The following is a 21,890-nucleotide window of genomic DNA, read 5'->3' as shown; positions in this document are numbered from 1 at the left end:
TTCAGAACACGCCTAAATACAAAAAACATGGAAATTTAGAGAAAGTTTAAATTCATGAAATCGTTACTTTTTTGGCCGCAACATTGAAAACGACCCACCTATGGTTTCCTTGGACATTAAGGAAGGAGTTGATTTTTTAAGGTCTAAAGTTATTATACGTGAATGTCACTCATATAGCCGTGTACCGTACTCACCGGCCAAGTAGGGATGGTGGCAGTGCGCTAGGAGGTGCTGCAGATGCTGGTGTTGTACTGGAACCGGTCGGCTGGCGATGGGCTTCGCGATCGGCCAGGGGTTCCCCATCATCGGCTGGCGGTAATCTATCAAACCATGTATATCATTTTAGAGATTTAATCTTTTAATTGTTTAACGTTAGGCGATGTTTTGACTCTGCCTCTGGTATTGCTGACGTCTATGAGCATATGTGGCCACTAACCATCAGGTTTTTTTTATTATTTCTTAGATGGGTGCACGAGCTCACGGCCCAACTGATGTTAAGTGGTTACTGGAGCCCATAGACATCTACAATGTAAATGCGCCACCCAACTTGAGATATAAGTTCTAAGGTCTCAAGTATAGTTACAACGGCTGCCTCACCCTTCAAACCGAAACGCATTACTGCTTCACGCCAGAAATAGTCAGGGCGGTGGTACCTACCCGTGCGGACTCACAAGACGTTCCACCACCACCAGTGAATATCAATCCGCTATAACGTTTTTAATAAACAAATTACAACGGCGACGCGTTTAAATTAACAGCAGCGAGTCAAAAACAATACGTTTAAGGTATATGATTAATCGCGGAACAAAGGGCGCGCGATATATTAGGGCCGGGCTGCTTCTGACAGCGGGGGCGTAAGAAGCCGTAGGGCGCCGCCAGACATGTCGATACGGTAATTATATTCACTATTTATTTACATTCAATTATTATATTAACGCAAACGCCGTAATATGTCTAATGTTCTTGCCTGACATCGCCTAGTGAATGCAGCGCGCTTCATATAATAATTGTAAATAAATAGACGTGCTTTAACAAAAACCGACTTCAAATAGAAAAAAAAGATATAGAAACTGAAGATATATTTTTTTCTGATTTTTAGATTTTCAAACAAATTAATATACACTAAAAACAATAATCATCGAAATCGGTTGGCGTGATACTGAGTTATTGAGTTATTCATCTATTTGTCAGGCACGTACTTAATGCAAATTTAAAATTTGTATGGTTTTCTCATGGATACCGTTATCGGAACTGGACTAAATTGAAATGGGACCACACGGGAAGCGTCAGCTTTCTAATAAAAAAAGAATCATCAAAATCGATTCACCCAGTCAACAGTTATGAGGTAACAAACATAAAATAAAAAAAAACATACAGTCGAATTGAAAACCTCGTCCTTTTTTGAAGTCGGTTAAAAACAATAAAATTAATTCAAAATCTATTAAACTATATAATATGTAATGATACTGCTGTTCGTATTTTGATCGTTTTTTTTTGTCGTCACAATGAGAACTATAAGTATTTATATTATTTTATTATGTATTATTTTATTACAGTTGAACCTCGCGTTTTTTATTATTACATTAATACGAAATTACACTTTTACGAATATTTCAGTTTCCGTTCCGTGGTCGCATCAACTAAGGTTCATTGACATTTGAATATCGTGCTAATCACTCATCGTACTAATCATTGTTACAATATTTATAGAGTGAAGATGAAACGTCAAGTTACCATACCTCAATATCCTTCTTAGGTAAAAAAGGTAAGAAGGATTTTGAGGTATGGTAACTTGACGTTTTATCTAGCACTTTATTAGTTCTTTTTTCAGCCCAAGATTTGTTTTCTATTCAATTAAAAACTGTAAATTTTTTATATATAAAAAAACTTTTATGTAGCACGTCGCAATTACAGTATCTTGAGGTCGAGTGGTTTGTTTGACGTTCCATCTTCGCGATAAGAGTATACGGAAGCCGGTTTTAATTCATTACAAATGTTTATTCATAACACAAATATACAAGTTAAAAAGTAATATTAGACAATTCAAATTTAAGGTTATGTCAAATCTATACTAATACATAAAACTACAGTGGTTTTTACGGATGTTCCGTTATAACTACTGAACCATGCATCCGATTGACTTGAAACTTGGTATCCATATAGAAAATACATGGACTCCCTAATAATAATGACAATAAATAATAATGTTAATTTTAAATGCCCAGCGAAGCGGGCGAGTACGGCTAGTCTCTTAATATTTTTGTTGGAATTTTAATGGACTTATTTTGCACGCTGTAGATTTAAATGTTCACAATTTTGTTTTTAAATTGATAAAAATCAGCTAGTGTCTTCAATATTAAGTGTATTAACTATGGCTAGTAGTAAACACAGTAAAATTCTGTCCTGTGATGACACAAGATTTATGGGTACGCATACAGTCCAATTTTTTTATTGAATTTGTAGTCTTTTATGACGTGTGATGACCCTGGATGTCGGCAATGCCAGCGGCATAGTCAAAACGCTATTTAGTGTAGGTACACACCTCTCCTTAACACACACACACACATCTAGAAGAACATGTCAAAGCGCTCAGAAAGAATCGTAGGGGAGCTCATACCAAGCTGGGTGGTACGAAGCTTGCCTCTCTTGCCTTCTTTCTTGAAAGATCTCTGGAAACGCAGTGTGGATGAACGCAGTGGCTCCAGTTAGTATGGATGAACTCTACTCCGGTGGCGGGCGGTGCGATGGTATAAACGAGATGACGGTATCATCTCGAACAGCTCCTCAAAGCACTTCCCATGGAAAATATTACTGGTGGTAGAACGTGTGGTGTGTCAGCACGGGTAGGTACCACCACCCTGCCTATTTCAGCCATGAAACAGTAATGCGTTTCGGTTTGAAGGGCGGGGCAGCCGTTGTAACTATACCGAGACTTAACTCATATACTGAGACCTTAGAACTTATATCTCAAGATGGGTGGCGCATTTACGTTGTAGATGTCTATGGACTCCAGTAATCACTTAACACCAGGTGGGCTATGAGCTCGTCCACCCATCTAAGCTATAAAAAAGAAAAATACGGTACAAAATAATTTGAAGTGGTCGTGGCCTAAAGGATAAGACGTCCTGTGCATTCGTATATAGCGATGCGTCGGTGTTCGAATCCCGCAGGCGGGTACCAATTTTTCTAATGAAATACGTACTTGACAATTGTTCACGATTGATTTCCACAGTGAAGGAATAGCATCGTCTAATAAAAATCAAACCCGCAAAATTATAATTTGCGTAATTACTGGTGGTAGGACCTCTTGTGAGTCCGCACGGGTAGGTATCATCGCCCCGCCTTTTTCTGCCGTGAAGCAGTAATGCGTTTCGGTTTGAAGGGTGGGGCAGCTGTTGTAACTATACTGAGACCTTAGAACTTATATCTCAAGGTGTGTGGCGCATTTACGTTGTAGATGTCTATGGGCTCCAGTAACCATTTAACACCAGGTGGGCTGTGAGCTCGTCCACCCATCTAAGCATTACAAAAGAAAAACACGGTACAAAATACCAGATAGACCCAGAGATTCTCAACAATCTAATTAAAAGTCTGCAATATGATTATGTTTTCCCTCTAGTTGAGTGGTAGAACATGTTAGGAGCGTTCACGGAGCGTTAGGGCTCTGTTCGTATCTACCACGAAATATTCACGCATTCTCACTAGTGCCATAACCACTAGGATTGTCTTTATTCGTATAAAATTGCCTGTATCCTGTATTTGGTACCCGCCTAACACCAAGTCCACTGAGTTACTCGCCGGATCTTCTCAGTGAGTCAGAGAACGCTTGGGCTCTCAGAAGCACTGCTCTTGTTAGGGCTAGTATTAGCAAACTCTCTCAGGTTGAGCCCGTGAGCTCACCTACCGATCCGGCTGTAGCTGGAATAGCCTCTTAGGCTACCAACGAATAGGTAGGGGAAAAAAATAACATCAAATGGGCCAAGCGGCTATCTACACCATTAGATGTGGCCAAAGTTAGAAAAACAAGTGAGTCACGTGAATGTATTTGACAACAAAAATAAAAGTCACAAAAAATCGGGGCAATTGTCAATGTCATAAAAAAACAATCGAATCGAACAACCATACAGCCTAAATTGAAATAAATAAAAAAATAACCTTAATAAAAAACCTTTAGCTTGTATTTATTTAACAAGCCCGAGATTATTAAAAGCGTTTAAGGTAATCCGAGGGTAAGCATCCCTCGGAGGAGGGAAGAGGCGTTGCGTCGGAAAACTTCCGACTTAAAACGCCCTTAGCGATTTTAAACGTTTCCCGGTGTGATTTTAATTATTTCATTATATTAATACGGGGGTTTCGATTTGATTTTACGATTAGGGATTGGAATTTCAATTGGGTTTTTTTCGAAGACGCACTGATCTTGAGGCTATAATTGACGTTTTTGTCAGTGAATAATTGAGATTGACGAACACAGATATAAGCAATAATCCAATAAACATTATGGATTCAAGGCCCAGTTGAAATCACATTCGTCATCGACCGCTAGGGATGTTGTTCCAACTCCACACAAAGCTAATTTTTACACTATCGAGAACATTAAAAAACTATCACTAAGCATACCAATAACCTACACGTTTCCTTATTACATTTACATTGCTAATGACATGGGGACTCGTAGTATTGAGGTTCAACTCAAAATCACGACTCAGGACGAGTGGGCTCAAGTTAATCGTAATCTATTTTTTATCTGTCCGCCCACAAACATCTACTACTGGACAGAGGCCTCACCCAATTCCGTCACAACTACCCGTCCTGCACTATCGGCATCCAGTGAATTCTCGGGACCTTAAACAGGTCGTCCGTCCACCATCCGGTATGTGGTCGCCACTTGAGAACTTTTCTGCCCCAGCGGCAAGTTCTACAAGCAATGTACCCTGTGCATTGTCACTTTAACCTTGCAATCATTTAGGATATCATAATCGAAAACACGTCATCTATCAATAACAGTATTAAAATATGAATGGTTTTAAACAACATAAAAATTCAATATTAGAATTTCAATTCGCTTACTTTACCAAAACATTCTCGTGAACGTTAAATGCTGAGGCCATTCAATAAAAAAGCATTAGATTCCTAAAATATAAAAACTTTTAACATGACCAAAAAGCAAATACAATATCGTAAGAAAAAAAACCGCACCCATATTTTTTTAATTGCCAAATAATGGACAATAACTATAACACGCTCATTTAAACAACAATAGGAATGCAACACTTGAGAAAACAGAATTAAACCTTAGTTTTTATTGTGCGATAAAAATGAACAACAAAAAACCATAATCCATAGCAATAATACGAGGTAATTTTGATTCTCGAATACAATGATCGTGGATCCCTTTGCCTTTTTTATAATCTGTGATGTTGCGGCTTTTGGCGGGAATGTTTTTTTTGCAATCATAAAACTATTTTTTGTTATTTCTATCGTATTGTTCTCGTTAGTGTTTATTGCTAACAAATACATTATTAATGTGGTGTTCAGTAGTTAAACGCGCCTCGTCAACACAAGGCGTGAATCTGGGCTCAAACGTTTAAGTTTTAAATGTTATTAATCGTAGCGTGAATGTTGGTGGATAGCTTTTATTATTACCATTACGACATTTGTAAATAGCAATCGAGTAGATAGGTATTCTTTTTTTTCAAAGATTACATGGGTGGACGAGCTCACAGCCCACCTGATGTTAAGTGGTTACTGGAGCCCATAGACGTCTACAACGTAAATGCGCCACCCACCTTGAGATATAAGTTCTAAGGTCTCAAGTATAGTAACAATGGCTACCCCTCCCGTCAAACCGAAACGCATTACTGCTTCACGGCTGAAATAGGCTGAAAGAGGTCCTACCACCAGTAATAAAATAAAAGTAAATAATCTAGGATCATGTTTTCGAAAATTTATCCCGTTCTGTTGAAGTAAGCCTCCCGGGCCACAAAATAGCATGCGATTCTTCGATCAATTTGATCAAAGATGCGACTGGTTAGTTTCCCTATTGTGATATACCTAAAGCACTACATATTTACCGACACGAGTCTGGATTTATGTGTTTTTGGAGTTTACTCCTTAAGAATCGATTTACATATATAGGCCCGGGGTATGAAAATTATGGGGACCAAAATCGTACTAGAGAGTATAGCATGTCACACGAAATGCGTTATGCGCCTGATTGGCCAGGTGATGCGTGCGCGCGCCAATCAGGAGCCAAGGCGCGGCCGCGTTATCGCAGGTGACGCCGGGCTGCTGCGCCGGCAGTCCGCCACAAAGCCTCGTACTGATCGCGCGTTTCTCTCATTATTGTATTTTCATATATTTGTTAGTCGTTTGTTTTGTGTCTCGTTAATTTGTTAATAATCTATAGTGTATCGTGTTGTCGTAATATAGAACTATTTCTCGTATTGTTTCGTTTAATTTACCGACATCGTTTTGCTTGTGGCCGGACGCCGTTCGGGTTCGATTCCTGAACGTATCAACTGTTAGTGGGTTGATACCCGAATATAACCCGCTACAAATCATTTATTAATAAAGCTTATTAAATATAAACAATTCCTTCTATCAGTGAATGGACAACTTATATATTAATTGTAAAAGTGAATTATATAGACTTACTTAATTACCGCATCCACGTGTTCCGCAACTCCCGGATCATTCTCACTAGAATACGTAACTTCCATATTTTACTGTATTCAACTGACACAAATTTATATTTATATCCAGTAAACTCCAGTCGTGCGTCGGAGCGGACACACACACTTTTTTTTTTAAATAGGACCGCGGCTTACATGTAGAAGTCATGGTGTCGGCATGCATTATATTTAAAACAAAAGTATTCGAAACCTCAGAAATAATATAATGGCAAATAAAAAAGCGCTAAATTACCTACGTATTATACTTTTAAAACACAAAATATCTCCGTCTGTGTACGCACGTCACTTTAAAATAGGGCCGTAATATTGACGCTACACAAAAATAGCGTTGTTAATTATAACGGCTATTGACCGGGCGCCGCGCTCGCGCCCGGAGTGCGAAAATAATTGATACGAACAAGGGACACTGTGTTTATTGAAAATGAATTTTTGCGGTGTCGCACGCGGGGAGGCGCCGCCGCGGGACCACTGACTCGCAATCAAAAACAATATTGCTTCCGTAAAAATGATTTAAACATTTTATCTATAAATTAATACGCGAAGCAGAAACTTTGTAGCCCTTTTTTTACGAAAATAGCGCAGATGAAGGAGTATGAAATTTTGTACACTTAAGAGAATATAGAGAAGGAGTGCAGAGTGTTAATGCTTTGTTTAATTATGCATAAAAAAAATACATTAAATCAATAAATAAAAACATTACACACACACTACCATGTATTTGATACACGCTCCTTTGTTTATTGTCAAACTTTTGTTATTGTTTAAAGTCTGTGGTCAAATTGAGAATAGATTAATATTGTTTGTCTTTAATATTATTTGTCTATAGTGTAGTCTTGGCGAAATCTGTGTTTAAAGAAGTATAATAGTCTTTGGCAATAGAACCATAATGATGTTCAAGCTTATAATTTCAATTAATTATTTTCGAATTTCGACTGCTGGGGGACCACTAATTAGTATAGATATTATTATTATTATTGAGGTTGCGGTCTTGGTGCTCGCGCCATGGAAACTGCATCATGGAAATGGAAATTGAACGTAGTCTCCGTATTCGTTGGGATACAGGTACCCTGCTGATCAGAAGCAACAGCACGTAGATGATGATCTCGACACTCACGTGTTTTGCCCAATCAAGCCGTAAGGATTCGATTGTAATTCAACTCGATACGGGCACTATTAAACGGTCGCAACACAGCTATCGATTCAAAACTGTATCCGTCAGAAGAATTGGCATGAAGTACGGCATTGCGATTCTTCTACATCTATATTTAAATTTTAACTGAATATTTGTAACGGTAAAATGTCGCAGTGGCTTAAAGAAAGCTTTTTTAACACATGCTAATATTACAATTTTGAAGTCAGTACATACCTACAGTATATCCACGAGAAATGAAAAATTAATGTATTACTGAAAATATAAAACATTTTTTTAACAATAAAGAAAACCAACTTTAACCATAAATGTAGTGTAAGTCAGTTGCACTAAATTATTATTAAAGTTAACTCAAAAACTGCTCGCCATATCTTTGATATAATTTAAATGGAACCATGCAAGAAGCACTGGCTTTCAAATAAAATAAATAATTTATTCAGCTAACCACAATCTGTTAAAATTATTTCAAATATAACGTCTAACGTTATTGTAAATAAATAGCGTGCTATTATTCTGCTAATCTAATGCTTAATTCACTATCCATCTTCCTCGACACAACATCCTCATTTGCAACTAGTCCTACATACGACTGAGTCGATCAAACGACGTGTATACATTGGCGTACACGTGTCGCGATAAAACAACGGCAGCTATTAACACGTCGACATTAATACGCGTTAATGTTTAACCGAATTGTCTGCTCTGCGGTTGCCTGCTGCTGAAATACGAACATCATTACGTTTCCGGCGCGCTCGACGTGACGCTATTAAATTAACAACGTTGCGTTGCAATAACGACAACGCAACGCTTATACGCTTACTGTGAACTCTATTTAGATTTGACACATACCGAACTTGCTGTGTAGTAGTGACTGGCGAAGTAAATGACGTTATTACATAATTTAATCTTTTACTGGTGGTAGGACCTCTTGTGAGTCCGCGCGGGTAGCCTATTTCTGCCGTGAAGCAGTAATGCGCTTCGGTTTGAAGGGTGGGGCAGCCGTTGTAACTATACTTGAGACCTTAGAACTTATATCTCAAGGTGGGTGGCACATTTATGCTGTAGATGTCTATAGGCTCCACTTAACACCAGGTGGGCTGTGAGCTCGTCCACCCATCAATGCAATAAATAAAAACTTGTTTTTTTAGTGAAAAAATCAGAACGGTTTCTTTTAATGGTGACTTGGATATTTTATGAGCTGACGCGGGTGTATGCACTACGGCTGTTACTTCGTCAAGCATTAGCATGGTTTGAAGTGTGCGACAGCCGATCTAACATACAATTAAGACTTGCATCTCGTGTACCCATGTGAGTGACGGTATTTACGTACGACTATGGACTCTAGTATGCTAGACGCTTAACACTATTAGCTCATTCATCTGGCTCAAATGGAAGGATTTGATTCGAGCCCTACACCCCAGCAGTAACAAGAAAGAAAGAAGAAGAAGAAGATCTGGCCAAGGAAAAAAGATCCAAAGATACAAATACATATATTTTAATGCCATTGTGGGAGGTATACGACGAAGGGCAGATCTTCCACCGAGCGGGTGATATTGCTGGGTAGACCGACGTTCCGAATGTTGTTCTTCAGAACTTGTATATAAGCAAGATCATCTTGAAAATATCGTAAGCGAGATTCAGGAATTTGTCAAATATCTTGTGTTGTATGATGGCTACCCGCCACACGATAAGGCGGTGGTAAAATCACGACCCATTTTTTTTGGCTCAAACCGGGTGTGTTGCTAACACTGGCCCCAGTAAGAGCAGTGCTTCGCAGAACTCACTGGGAAGATCCGGCGAGAAACTCAGTGGGCTGTGTCTATGGGTTAAATTACTCGTCGAGCCCTTCGTCGCAAGCGACGGGTTCGGCGAGGACGGTAACCGTTGCTTGAGGTACCTAAAGGCACCATTAATGGGTCGGGAGAATCCGTAATGACGTGCTCAGGGCGACGTCGACTGTTTACCATTCGGTCCACAGGATCGGGTATGACACGACCCAAGTCAGTTTATGTATTGTAGTTGTTCGCCCCCATTATGAAACTAAATATTTTGCTGTTAGAACGCTTCTCAGTTGTCAGTCTTTCGCTTCAATCCTTAGTTGAGCCAAACATATTTTTTTAAATTAGAAGTTTGCACTTTACAAGAACACCAATTCATATGACTTGATATGATAAGGCATTTCAGTTTAGGGTGGTAATGTCAATACATCTTTCCGAATAGAAGTTTTAAGATATTCATTCAGTAGAATCCTTAATCCAGTTTTGCATGTTAAAGTTTAAATGATTAATAAAGTTATAGTTTTCGCGTTAATTACGAGTTGACGTCGAATACATAAATAAAGCTTGAAATAACAAATAATTTTCTTGTTTTGTATTTGGTAGATCATTCTCAGGTCTCTTGCGGTATTACGTAGGTACTAAATCGCAGACAGACTTCTGTAATTTACATTAGGGGATGTGAAACTTGGTTATTTAGGGTAGCGGATCGAAATTGCTTTGTTTGCATTCAACGTTTTTGGCTATAATGTAATATATTTTCTAAATTTTTTTTATAATTTCCTTCATTTGGAATATCAATTTAGTTATAGTCAACATTTAAAGTGCCAATTCTCCTCTCTATTTTAGCTAAAAGCAATACAGACGTTCTGGCTTCAAATGCCTGTAGTCTCCTTGCGGATTGTGACTTTCATCCAACCTCTATGGACTGCGGTGACTTTACGCCAAGTGAGACGTGATAATAACGGGCAACATCAATCCTCATCCAATAATCAAAGAAATCTTTTGAACGTAACTTGATTTAAATGAGTTAAAGCTACATTAAGAGTTTTGAATTATTTTGGAATCCTTTTTTTATTGCCCTTGTAGGCAGACGAGCATACGGCTCACGTGATGGCGAGTGGCTACCATCGCCCATGGTCGTCAGCAATGCCAGGGGTAGATCCAAGCCTCTGCCTACCGCGAACTACTTTTAAATTAAATAACACACGAACAAAGTGTTTAATTGAAGAACACATAAACGCAGTATTGCCTTAATATATTAGACACTAAGTAAGGTCAATGGCCTTTATTCTTGGAGACATTAATTAAAATAGCAGTTTACGTTAAATTAAAATTACTTATTAGCGTTATTGAGCTAGATTGTAATCCGAGTATTGTGCTGAACCCAGGTTTACATAAAAACGTAAAAAATAAAATAGAAACTCACTATTGCGACCCCACTCTCTATTTCCTCCTATTCCAGCTCCCTAGACCCTGATTTAGAATTAGTGCCAGGATACATTGCACAGGGCAGCCATCGTTCTAACATAGTGGAGTCTAAATTTTTATTGTGCTCATTTTTACTTACCAAAGTGTAAAATTCAAAGAAAACTATAATATATCACCGGAATCGCTTAAGTATAATAATAATAATAATAATAATGTTTTTATTTCAAGTATCCATGACTTATATAAATTGTTAATAAGACTTAGACCTATGTTAGTAGTTATATTTACATCACAATGAATTACTGTGGTAACATCCCATGGGAGATGGCACCACAGCGACCCATGTATATACAGTCCAGTATAGCTTCGTTCCTCTTACATTCGACTTTACAGAAACAAAACGCATGTCTTAACTAAAATAATTAATTAATGAACTTACTACATCATCGTTTAATCGGCTATTTAACCGTTAATTCGTTATAACGGTCAATTATAACGTTTATATGCGTGGCACGCGCGACGCCCTTTCATTTACTAGAACCTTCTGTGACTATGTTTATCCAACACGAATATTATTAATATATATTTTTTTATTGCTTAGATGGGTGGATGAGCTCACAGCCCACCTGGTGTTAAGTGGTTACTGGAGCCCATAGACATCTACAACGTAAATACGCCACACACCTTGAGATATAAGTTTTAAGGTCTCTGTATAGTTACAACGGCTACCCCACCCTTAAAACCGAAACGCATTACTGCTTCACGGCAGAAATAGGCCTACCCGTGCGGACTCACAAGAAGTCCTACCACCAGTAATTACGCAAATTAGAATTTTGCGGGTTTGATTTTTATTACACGATGTTATTGCTTCACCGTATAACACGGAAATTGTGATACAACAATCTTATCTATATGTTTTATTAAGCACATTGAATATCGCCAAATTAGAGTTTAAAATTGTAATTATTTAAGCATTTGCTGTTTATTCGGACGCCATGTCGACAAGTGCCGACAATAAATGTCCTAAATTTCACCTCCATACTTACAGCAATACTCTTTTCACACTAAAGACCTAGAACTTTCATTCGACCACGCTCCAACGTTTAAAGATATCAACGCCTTTTGTTAATTTCGTTGACATTTGAGTGGACACGCTTTTTTTACAATAAAATAATTTTTTCTTACAATATTTTTAATTCAAATTTATTAAAATTGTTTTTCTGTTTTTTAGTTGGATTTTCTATAAAAGCGTATTTTGTTAGTTTTTTTAAACTATTATTTATTTTTCATTTTTTGGTTGAATTTGAATTAAAAAAATTTTTTCATTAATTTTTTAATATTGAATTGTCATCAATCCTTAATAAGTATACCAAATTTCAAGTTAATCCGACGTTTTGAAGGGGGTCAAAGTCATGTTCAAAGATTCCGTTACATACATACGTCTGAAGTTAATAAAAGCTTACTAAAATGACCCTAGAACTGTCTATCAATACCTAACGAGTCGGTATGGCATAAGTGAATTCGCGCGGCTGTCGGTAACGCGAGGACCCCGGTCGCTGCGGAGCTGGTCACGGGTGGAACAACCATTCAGAGCACCTGCCCATAGAGCTCGTTCGCGACTAAATCGACTATACATTCAGTTTTTATTTCCATTCAAGATCATGGGATATAAATCGCTAGAGTGTTTTATGATTTGTGTTATTAGTTGTCGGGGTGCTGGAGGGGGTTGGGTTGTGCCGTATGCAATTGGACTATATGTTATTGCTGTAAGGCATCCTGTGCCAGTTTTCGTGGCTCATGGATGCCATGATGCGTGGAGCACGGCCTCACCATACTCTATCGCTGAGAAAACTCCAGATAGGATACCATAAGTTCCTTTTTCTTATTGCTTGCCTGGGCGGACGAGCTCATGGCTAACCTGATGTTAAGTTGTTACCGGAGCCAATACACATCTATAACGTAAATGCCGCCACCCACCTTGAGATATAAGTTCTAAGGTCTCAGTATAGTTACAACAGCTGCCCCACCCTTCAAACCGAAACGCATTACTGCTTCACGGCAGAAATAGGCGGGGCGGCGGTACCTACCCGTGCGAACTCACAAGAGGTCCTTACCACCAGTAATTACCCAAATTATAATTTTGCCGGTTTGATTTTTATTTACGCTGTTATTCCTTCACCGTGGAAGTCAATCGTGAACATTCGTTAAGTATCTACGTATTATTTAACGGGTGTCGCAACTTTTGAAGAGGAAAACACAACCCTAGCTTAGAAAACCGTCTAACGCCAGGTGATTCCATTTGTGCTACTAAAATACCTTCTGTGGAACGTCGCTCGATTGATATGACCTCGTAACTGCGCGATCCTCAAAATAAAATTTCAATACAAACTCAAACAGTATATTCGACCCCAAATCCGAAAGTACGGATCACTTAAGGTCTAAAATGCGCTTTGAAGGCGCCATAATCCTTAGGGTCAGCTCGCTAGGGCTGTCAAATGTGTTTTTTTTTTACTCCGATATTGTACGATAGTGAGAAATGTCATATTCTATCATTATTAACGACTAAGACATTTTTAAAGTTTAAGTTGAATATCAATTGTAACTACATTACCTAGAAAGTTATCTCGATTTTGGCGTGATCCAAACCTCAATGAATAATAGCTTTTTAATAGAAAGAGTATATCATCCATCCATGAAGGGAGCAGATGTGTGCTGTTTCCAAAATAATTAGATCAGCTATAATAGCTATATTTTAAGCTACTTGACGGGCCAGGTGTGAAATAGTCCGCTCAATCACGGCCGACAAAATCTAAAATTATTTATAAGGAAAACTATCAGTTCGTCTTCGAGAACCATGGAGAAATTGCTATCCAATTAAAAACTTACTCCATTACAGACAAAAATAACATAATCACATTCTTAACAGGTTAAGGACCGGAGCGGTATCTGTGGGTGGATACTATTACTTTGCCAAAACAAAACTAGCGATCCCTAGGGACCGCCGCAACTCACCTGCCTAGAATACCCCTGATTGCAAGTTTTCTATTGAATATGTAAGAAACGCGGACCCCCATGTCTCATCTAGGCCACTAGCTACAACATAGTGAAGGGGAACTATTCAACAATATAATTGCATAATCAAAAAACTAAAAGTAGGAATAGCTTATTTGAGTAATTGTTTATCCATATGCATTTAATTACTTTTGGCAAAAATCGTTAAAAAATCTCGGTCCTCAACCTATTAAATACTGTGATCTCCACTTCGTCACAACACAATGCTAGCGATAACCCTGGCACAGATCTGTTCGCAATAATATCGGCGAGTCGTTTGAGATTCAAATATTATCGCAAGATGGCGCCCGATGACATGTTAATATCGGGACCGGGGTGCGATATGCATAATTTTATATCTTGTCGATAAACGAAACGCGCTTTTTTCACGTAACACACTCGGATTGTACGTGGAGGAAATTTTGACTACAATTTTATCATGTGTATGCGTAGGACTGAAACTGTTATAAATATAACGTTATATAGGTAGGTATATAAGAAAAACTAACAGTTAACAGTCTATTAACGAAAATGAAGTTAAAATCACGCTTTTAGACGTGTTCTAGTGGACATAGGCCTCCCATAAGGAGGAGGTTTACATACCCGATCCTGTAGACCGAATGGTAAACAGTCGAAGTTATTATTATGATAATGAATTTTAATTTTATGCATATTACGCATTTTATTTTTCCGTAGCAAAATTTTAAGGTTTTATTATAATAGGAAATGTGAATCGGCGACTTCATGTGGAAGGTTTGTGCAATTTGCGTGATGATTTTAGAACGTTTTTATAAAAAATTAAATTAATTTCCCATATTGAAATAGTTGCTTGATTCCACCATCTATAAATGCTCCGAGTAGCCTAAGACTGAGAATGAAAGTCATGGATGGAGGTGGTCACGGCCCTCAGACTCGAGAAGCATGACTTGAAGAGGAGTGAGAAAATATCTCGAGACATCATTATTGTGAATGCTGTTGTCTGTAGTTTAATAAAACATTAATCTCAAATTATTTTCTTAACCTAAGATCTGACCTTCAACTAAGATCTTAGAACTCATATCTCAATGTGGTATATTTACGTTGTTGATGTCTATGAGAACTTACTAGGTGGGCACGAGCTCGTCCACCCACCATATAAGCAATAAAAATAAAAAAGTCGATCTGGGCTGATCTCCTCCGCCTTTCCCGTCACAATTATCATTTCTGAATGTTTTCTAAACTGTGACATCTGAATTAATTTCCTTTTTGGTACATAATTCAAATTCTTTAAATTTCCACTAAGAATCATAGCTGTTTCAATCTCATTTATCAAATAATATATTTAAAAAAACATCCGAATGCTAGAAAAATAATAAATCGTAAAAATAGCATATTTCAATTAGCGAGTTATAAAAACGTTATTGGTTATAACGGTCTATTGGATGGCACATCTTAATTCACTAACACAGAGTCGCCGCCATATTGCGGAGTTTTTCAATAAAACTGGCGCCATCTGGCGGAGCACTTAAGCGCGGGCGGGCGAAAAGGACGCACTTACATGTAATAAATGAGCCAGACAGAGATAAAAACACGGAGACCCCCGACCAGCGAAATTAATATATCCTTTTCTTAATATTTTCGTTAGACACAATCCCTTTATTCTTTTATTATTGATGCTAGTGTTCCAAGGCTTTTATATTAATATATTTTTATGTGTTCGTCAGCTATTAAGCAATTACGGTTCGCGCCAATACATTTGGCGGACATCTTAGTAGGTATCTCTTGTTGTTAGTTACAGATTGATTTGTAGTTAACTTTCTGAAGTTTATCCCGTGATTGGATCGTGAATCGGCGAATTTAGTATTAGTTACAATGTGTAAACATTTTATTAGTTGCTATAGATAATTTAGGCGATATTTAGGTAGGTACAGTTAAGTCTGACAGTCACTTTATTGCTTTTTTTTTCTAATAATGGTTATTTGTAAAATTAAGGGATTAATGTCTGTTATTTAATCTTATCTTCACTGTCTGCTCTATGTCTCGCTAAGAGTGAAAACTTGTACGGTATTGAGCCGTTTGTACCTATCTAAAATATACATATTTATTAATGTGTAAGGATATGATAGACAATTTTTTTCTTTCCTTTTCTATTGACCTCGAGGGGTCATGCAAGATTTACCGAGCGAGTAGGTGAGCTCACGGGGCTCTAACCTGAGGACGTTGCTAACACTAGCCCTAGCCAGAGCAGTGCTTCGCAGAATCTACCACCGGATCGGAAACGTCAGTCAACGCTGCTTGTCAACATCAGTATCGAGAGGAAATTACGTTTCAGAAAAAGTTATCTGCATCAGAGAGATCAAGAACCGGTGATGTTCTGGACTAAAGGATAAGACGGCCGGTGCACTCGTGTCGAAGCGCGTTCCATTGTCCTGAGAAATTATTTGAAATGATTTTGTCATCTCGTGTACCGACCAGGGCAAAGCTCACCAACGAAGTAGACTTCATTCATACTTCCTAGAACCGCTTTTTATGTAAACCGCACTTAATACAGAAATATTTGTGAACACTGTTAGTAGGTAAGTCCGCTTGTCTGAGTCCGCGCGAGTAGGTACCACCACCCTGCCTATTTCTGCCGTGAAGCAGTAATGCATTTCGGTTTGAAGGGTGGGGCAGCCGTTGTAACTATACTGAGAACTTAGAACTTATATCTCAACGTGGGTGGCGCATTACGTTGCAGATGTCTATGGACTCCAGTAACCACTTAACACCAGGTGGGCTGTGAGCTCGTCCACCCATCTAAGCGATAAAAAAAAGAGGTCATTGTACGAAATTCTTCCTGCTCCGTGACTGCACTATAGATAGCACCGTTCGTCGATAATGCCATTCTCACGGATCGCTTGGAACCTCTGGGTCTGCGAATGGACTTCGGTTCGCTCTATAATTTTTACCGTATATTCCACGGGGAGTGCTCTGAAGAATTGTTTGAGATGATCATCTCTTTTCTATCATCGCACCGCCCGCCACCGGAGTAGAGGTCATCCAATAGAGCCACTTCGTTCATCCACAGTGCGTTTCCAGAGGTATTATTTGGCACGGCTCTGGAACGAGCTCCGCGGTGTTTTCTGAGCGCTACGTGTCTTACTTCAAACAAGGTTTGCGAAGAGTGTTCAACGTTAGGCAGCGGCTTGGCTGTGCCCCTGCCATTACTAACATCCATGACCACCATTGCCCACAAAAAGCAAAAAAACTCGCAGACCGAATAACGACACGATCGCTTGCAGGGTTTACGCTAGAAAACGCATCTGACAGAGAATCGAGAGAAGAGAATTTTATCAGTAACTAGCCGACCCGGAAGACTTCATAGTACCTCAATCGATAAATAAAAGACCTAAACTTTTGTATAAAATAAACTTAAAACAAACCAAAGGAATCCGTCCGACGGGGGACACGTCAAAGGAAAAGACAAAATTGTTATTTTTATTTAATTCCGAGCATTTTCATATTTATCTACCTTTTAAACCTTCTCTCCAGAGAAGGTTTGACCGACTCGAGAACGACTTGACCGATTTGGCTAATTTTGGTCTTGAATTATTTGTTGAAGTGGACTTCAATTATTTGTCTTGAATTATTTGTTGAAGTCAAATAATTCAAGACCAAAATTAGCCAAATCTGTCAAGCCGTTCTCGAGTTTTAGCGAGACTAACGAACAGCAATTCATTTTTATATACATAGATATAGTATTTGCAATGCGAACGGCCATGTTGACCAAAGTTTAATTTAGCAAACGCGAATTTGCCGACGCACAAGAGAGTTTTGGTTCGGTAAGCGAATCTCGTAGGGTCTAGCCGATATATACTAAGCGTGATATTGTCAGGCCGCTGTATGGTCTGTTGTAAACAAACGAAAAATTCTTCGACCAGTATCTGAAATTACAACGAAACTTCCAGTGCTATTTAGAACAACAGTCTTAGAATCGAAAGCGTTTTAAAACGATGATTTTTTATAGGAATAAAGCATAATAATATATCGTTCTTTCGAGAAACTAAATTTTAATTTATATATTTATTATAATTTATATATGTTTATTATAATATTTTTACTGGTGGTAGGACCTCTTGTGAGTCGGCACGGGTAGATACCACCACCCTGTCTATTTCTGCCGGGAAGCAATAATGCGTTTCGGTTTGAAGGGTGGGTCAGCCGTTGTAACTATACTTGAGACCTTAGAACTTATATCTCAAGGTGGGTGGTGCATTTACGTTGTAGACGTCTATGGACTCCAGTAACCACTTAACACCAGGTGGGCTGTGAGCTCGTCCACCCATCTAAGCAATAAAAAAAAACACGCATCGACTGCTGCGTTACTTTGCTCAACCGACACAATAATGAAGGGATTTTAAATCGAATCATTACTTGTGATGAAAAGTGGATAATGTACGATAATCTGAAGCGCTTTTTGTAATGGCCGGACCCTGGAGACCCAGCCAAATCCTGCCCTAAACGAAAATTGACTCGAAAATTTACTTTTTTTATTTTATTTATTGCTTAGATGGGTGGACGGGCTCACAGCCCACCTGGTGTTAAGTGATTACTGGAGCCCATGGACATCTACCACATAAATGCTCCACCCACCTTGAGATATAAGTTTTAAGGTCTCAGTATAGTTACAACGGCTGCTCAAACCTTCAAACCGAAACGCAGTACTGCTTCACGGCAGAAATAGGCAGGGTGGTGGTACCTACCCGTGCGGACTCACAAGAGGTCTTACCACCAGTAAAGAGTGTGAATGTTTGGTGGACTAGCGCTGGTGGAGTTCACTACAGCTTTCTACAATCTGGCCAAACGATTACGGCAGATATCTATTGTCAGCAACTGCAAACCCTGAAGGAAGAACTAGCAGCTAAACAACCGAGATTGGTCAATCGCTCTAGGCCACTGCTGCTTCACGACAACGCAAGACCACATACTGCCCAACAAACAATCACTAAGTTAGATGACCTACAATTGGAGTGTCTGCGACATCCACCATGATTCCTGGTCCTTGCTCCAACAGATTACCATTTTTTCCGGAATTTGGACAACATCTTATAAGGAAAAAATTCAAATCCGAAATGGCAGTCCAAAACGCCTTTAGAGAGTTTATTGATTTTCGCCGCCATGGTTTTTTTAGTAAAGGGATCAATGAACTACCTATGAGATGGCAATAGTGATATAGCATAGATAACGACGGTGCGTACTTTGATCAATTAAATATATTTTACAAAAAAAAAAGGGTTAATATATTCCTCCCGTACAAAACGCCAATTTCATATCTAAGGACCTAATATAATTTGTCTAAAGTGTAGTCTTGGCGAAATCTGTGATTATAGAAGTATAATAATCTTTGACAATATACCTAATCGTAATACTTGTAGTGTACTTTATAATTTAAATTAAGAATAGTTGAATTTCGACTACCGGGGACTGGTTTTTACTAATTAATGTACCTAGCTATATCTCTGCACCAAAGTGTTGCTTCTAGCTTAATTACCCTAATCAGTTCAATTAATTGTCGCGCTCACGAGTTAGCTTTCTTAACATCTACAACCACTACCGATGAGTGAAGTTAAACCAATAGTATGTGCCAATACTTAACAGATTGTAACGATAATATCGATGGAGAAGAAGTGACGTAATTATTGCAATAAGATATTAAAACCTCGAATATCAACTATAATTTATTTCCTAACAATAGAGATGCTTTATAAACTTAACGTTAACGAGAAAGCTCTGATCATAAATGCTATTTTATTTGCTACTAGCTGACCCGGCAGACTTCGTGGTGCCTCAATCGATAAATAAAAGACCTAAACTTTTGTATAAAATAAACTTAAAACAAACAAAAGGAATCCGTCCGACAGGGGACACATCAAAGGAAAAACAATATTGTTATTTTTATTTAGTTTCGAGCATTTTCATAGTTATTCACCTTTTAAACCTTCTTTGGACTTCCACGAATAATTCACGACCAAAATTAGCTAACTCGGTCCAGCCGTTTTCGAGTTTTAGCGAGACAAACGAAGAGCAATTCATTTTTATACATATAGATAGATAGGTAGATAGATAGATTTAATTGAAGCTTAATCACTCACCGCCGATGCTGCTATTTTTTCCGATGCCTTCCCCGCGATCACCCAGAATAGCACTAACACTGAATTTCAATAAGGGCTTCTTCTGCTCACTGCTGTACTCCTCGCAGCCGCGGACCATCTCCTCGGTGTTGTAACTCTTCTCTTTGTCAGCTTCGTCGCCAGAATTCTCGTTGTAACTGTTCAAATTGAACCGCTTCTCTAGTTCCTCCAAGCGTCTTATACCAGATTTCCTGCACGCGAATGGCGGGCAGTCTGAACCGCATACGTGGCAGCGTCTGGCCAGACTCGGGACTGATAGAACCTCCTTCTCGGCCCTGGGCTCCTGGTTGTAGTAATCGTTATTGTAAAACTCATTTTTAACGTTTGTATAACATTCGTCGTTACTTTTCGAGTCCTCGTCCAGTTCGATTTTGTTTTCTTCTGCGCAATCCTCCCGGTTCTCATCGTCCGCGTCGCATTTCGGCTCGTCCGCGTCCGGCGAATCCTCCCGGGAATAGCTCTGACGCTGCAGCACGTAGTTCTCCAGCTGCTGATTTAAATACTGGCTCTGGAAATCGCTTTTCTGCTGATGCAGTATGTTGTCGACCAAGAACGGTGACGTCATGTTGAAATTGGAAGTCTTATTGTAGCACAAGTTCTGTATAGTCTTCAACATAATGTTGTGATCTAAATTCTTAACAAACTTCAGTCCATTTTTGTAATTATCAACCGGGTACATACTAAATTTATTAGCGTCCGTTATAAAACATTTTACGCTACGTTTTTTTTTTGTTACGAATAAGCCTAATGCTATTTTTAATATTACGCGTGTTGTTTTTTTTAACAGTTTATCATGCGTGTTCCCCGGTTCGAGTTCAATCATCGACTGAATAAAAAGGGAGTGGTCTTCAAAGGGGCGTGAACAGAACGTTCGGGGTGGCTTTTTAGCTGCTTTTATCACCCAACGTACAATGAACCGCGATGAGGGTCAACTTAACGTTTAACCAGTTCGACTGCCACAGAGGCTGAAGGTCCGCACGTACTGGTCGCTATACTTAATAACCAGGTTTTTAGCGCACTTATTACCGCACCTATTCCCTGAGCTATATGATATATTTTAGCTTGTGTCGTTAAATTTATTTGTTTGCGGGCTATTAGCAAGTGAAGCGTGTAGGTTAGACCCTAATGTCTCTATATTCATTGGTCGGAAAACATTCTTTTATATGTTTAATATTGAGTTGCCTTTTCTTAGTTTTACAATCTTGTAGCGAACGTGAAGTGTATTGTTACAGTTTAATACCATTTTTTGGTATTATTTGTACACGATTTGGTCGAACGACTTAACGACTCGAACGACTTTTTTACTGGTGGTAGAACCTCTTGTGAGTCCACGCGGGTAGGTACCACCATCCTGCCTATTTCTGCCGTGAAGCAGTAATGCGTTTCAATTTTAAGGGTGAGACAGCCGTTGTAACTATACTGAGACCTCAGAACTTATATCTCAAGAAGGGTGGTGGCATTTACGTTGTAGATGTCTATGGGCTCCAGTAACCACTTAACACCAGGTGGGCTGTGAGCTCGTCCAACCATTCAAGCAATAAAAATAAAAAAAACAAATTACGACAAGTCTGTCTTTAAGTGAGAAGAGAATTCGCATGGTGCTCGTTAGATATGTAATCTGTTAAGTTTCTATTGCGCATTC

At 38.7% G+C, this 21,890-nt stretch overlaps 1 protein-coding gene across 1 annotated transcript in view; it reads right to left on the bottom strand.

The window, feature by feature from the left end:
* Positions 1-21,061, bottom strand: part of LOC101737650 (homeobox protein DBX1) — a 46,589-nt gene extending 25,528 nt beyond the window's left edge. Inside the window, exons 1-2 of the mRNA XM_004930771.4 lie at positions 20,210-21,061; positions 195-320 (exon numbers count right to left, since the gene is read on the bottom strand). Of these exons, the coding sequence (XP_004930828.3) occupies positions 195-320; positions 20,210-20,927 (844 nt within the window). The 5' untranslated portion in view covers positions 20,928-21,061. The remainder of the gene's footprint in view (positions 1-194; positions 321-20,209) is intronic.
* Positions 21,062-21,890: the final 829 nt, after the last annotated feature.

The sequence above is a fragment of the Bombyx mori genome, chromosome 23 (assembly GCF_030269925.1).
Source record: "Bombyx mori chromosome 23, ASM3026992v2".
Classification (NCBI taxonomy): domain Eukaryota; kingdom Metazoa; phylum Arthropoda; class Insecta; order Lepidoptera; family Bombycidae; genus Bombyx; species Bombyx mori.
The sequence above is the reverse complement of the archived record's forward strand: the minus strand, read 5'-3'. Positions and strand labels throughout refer to the sequence as shown.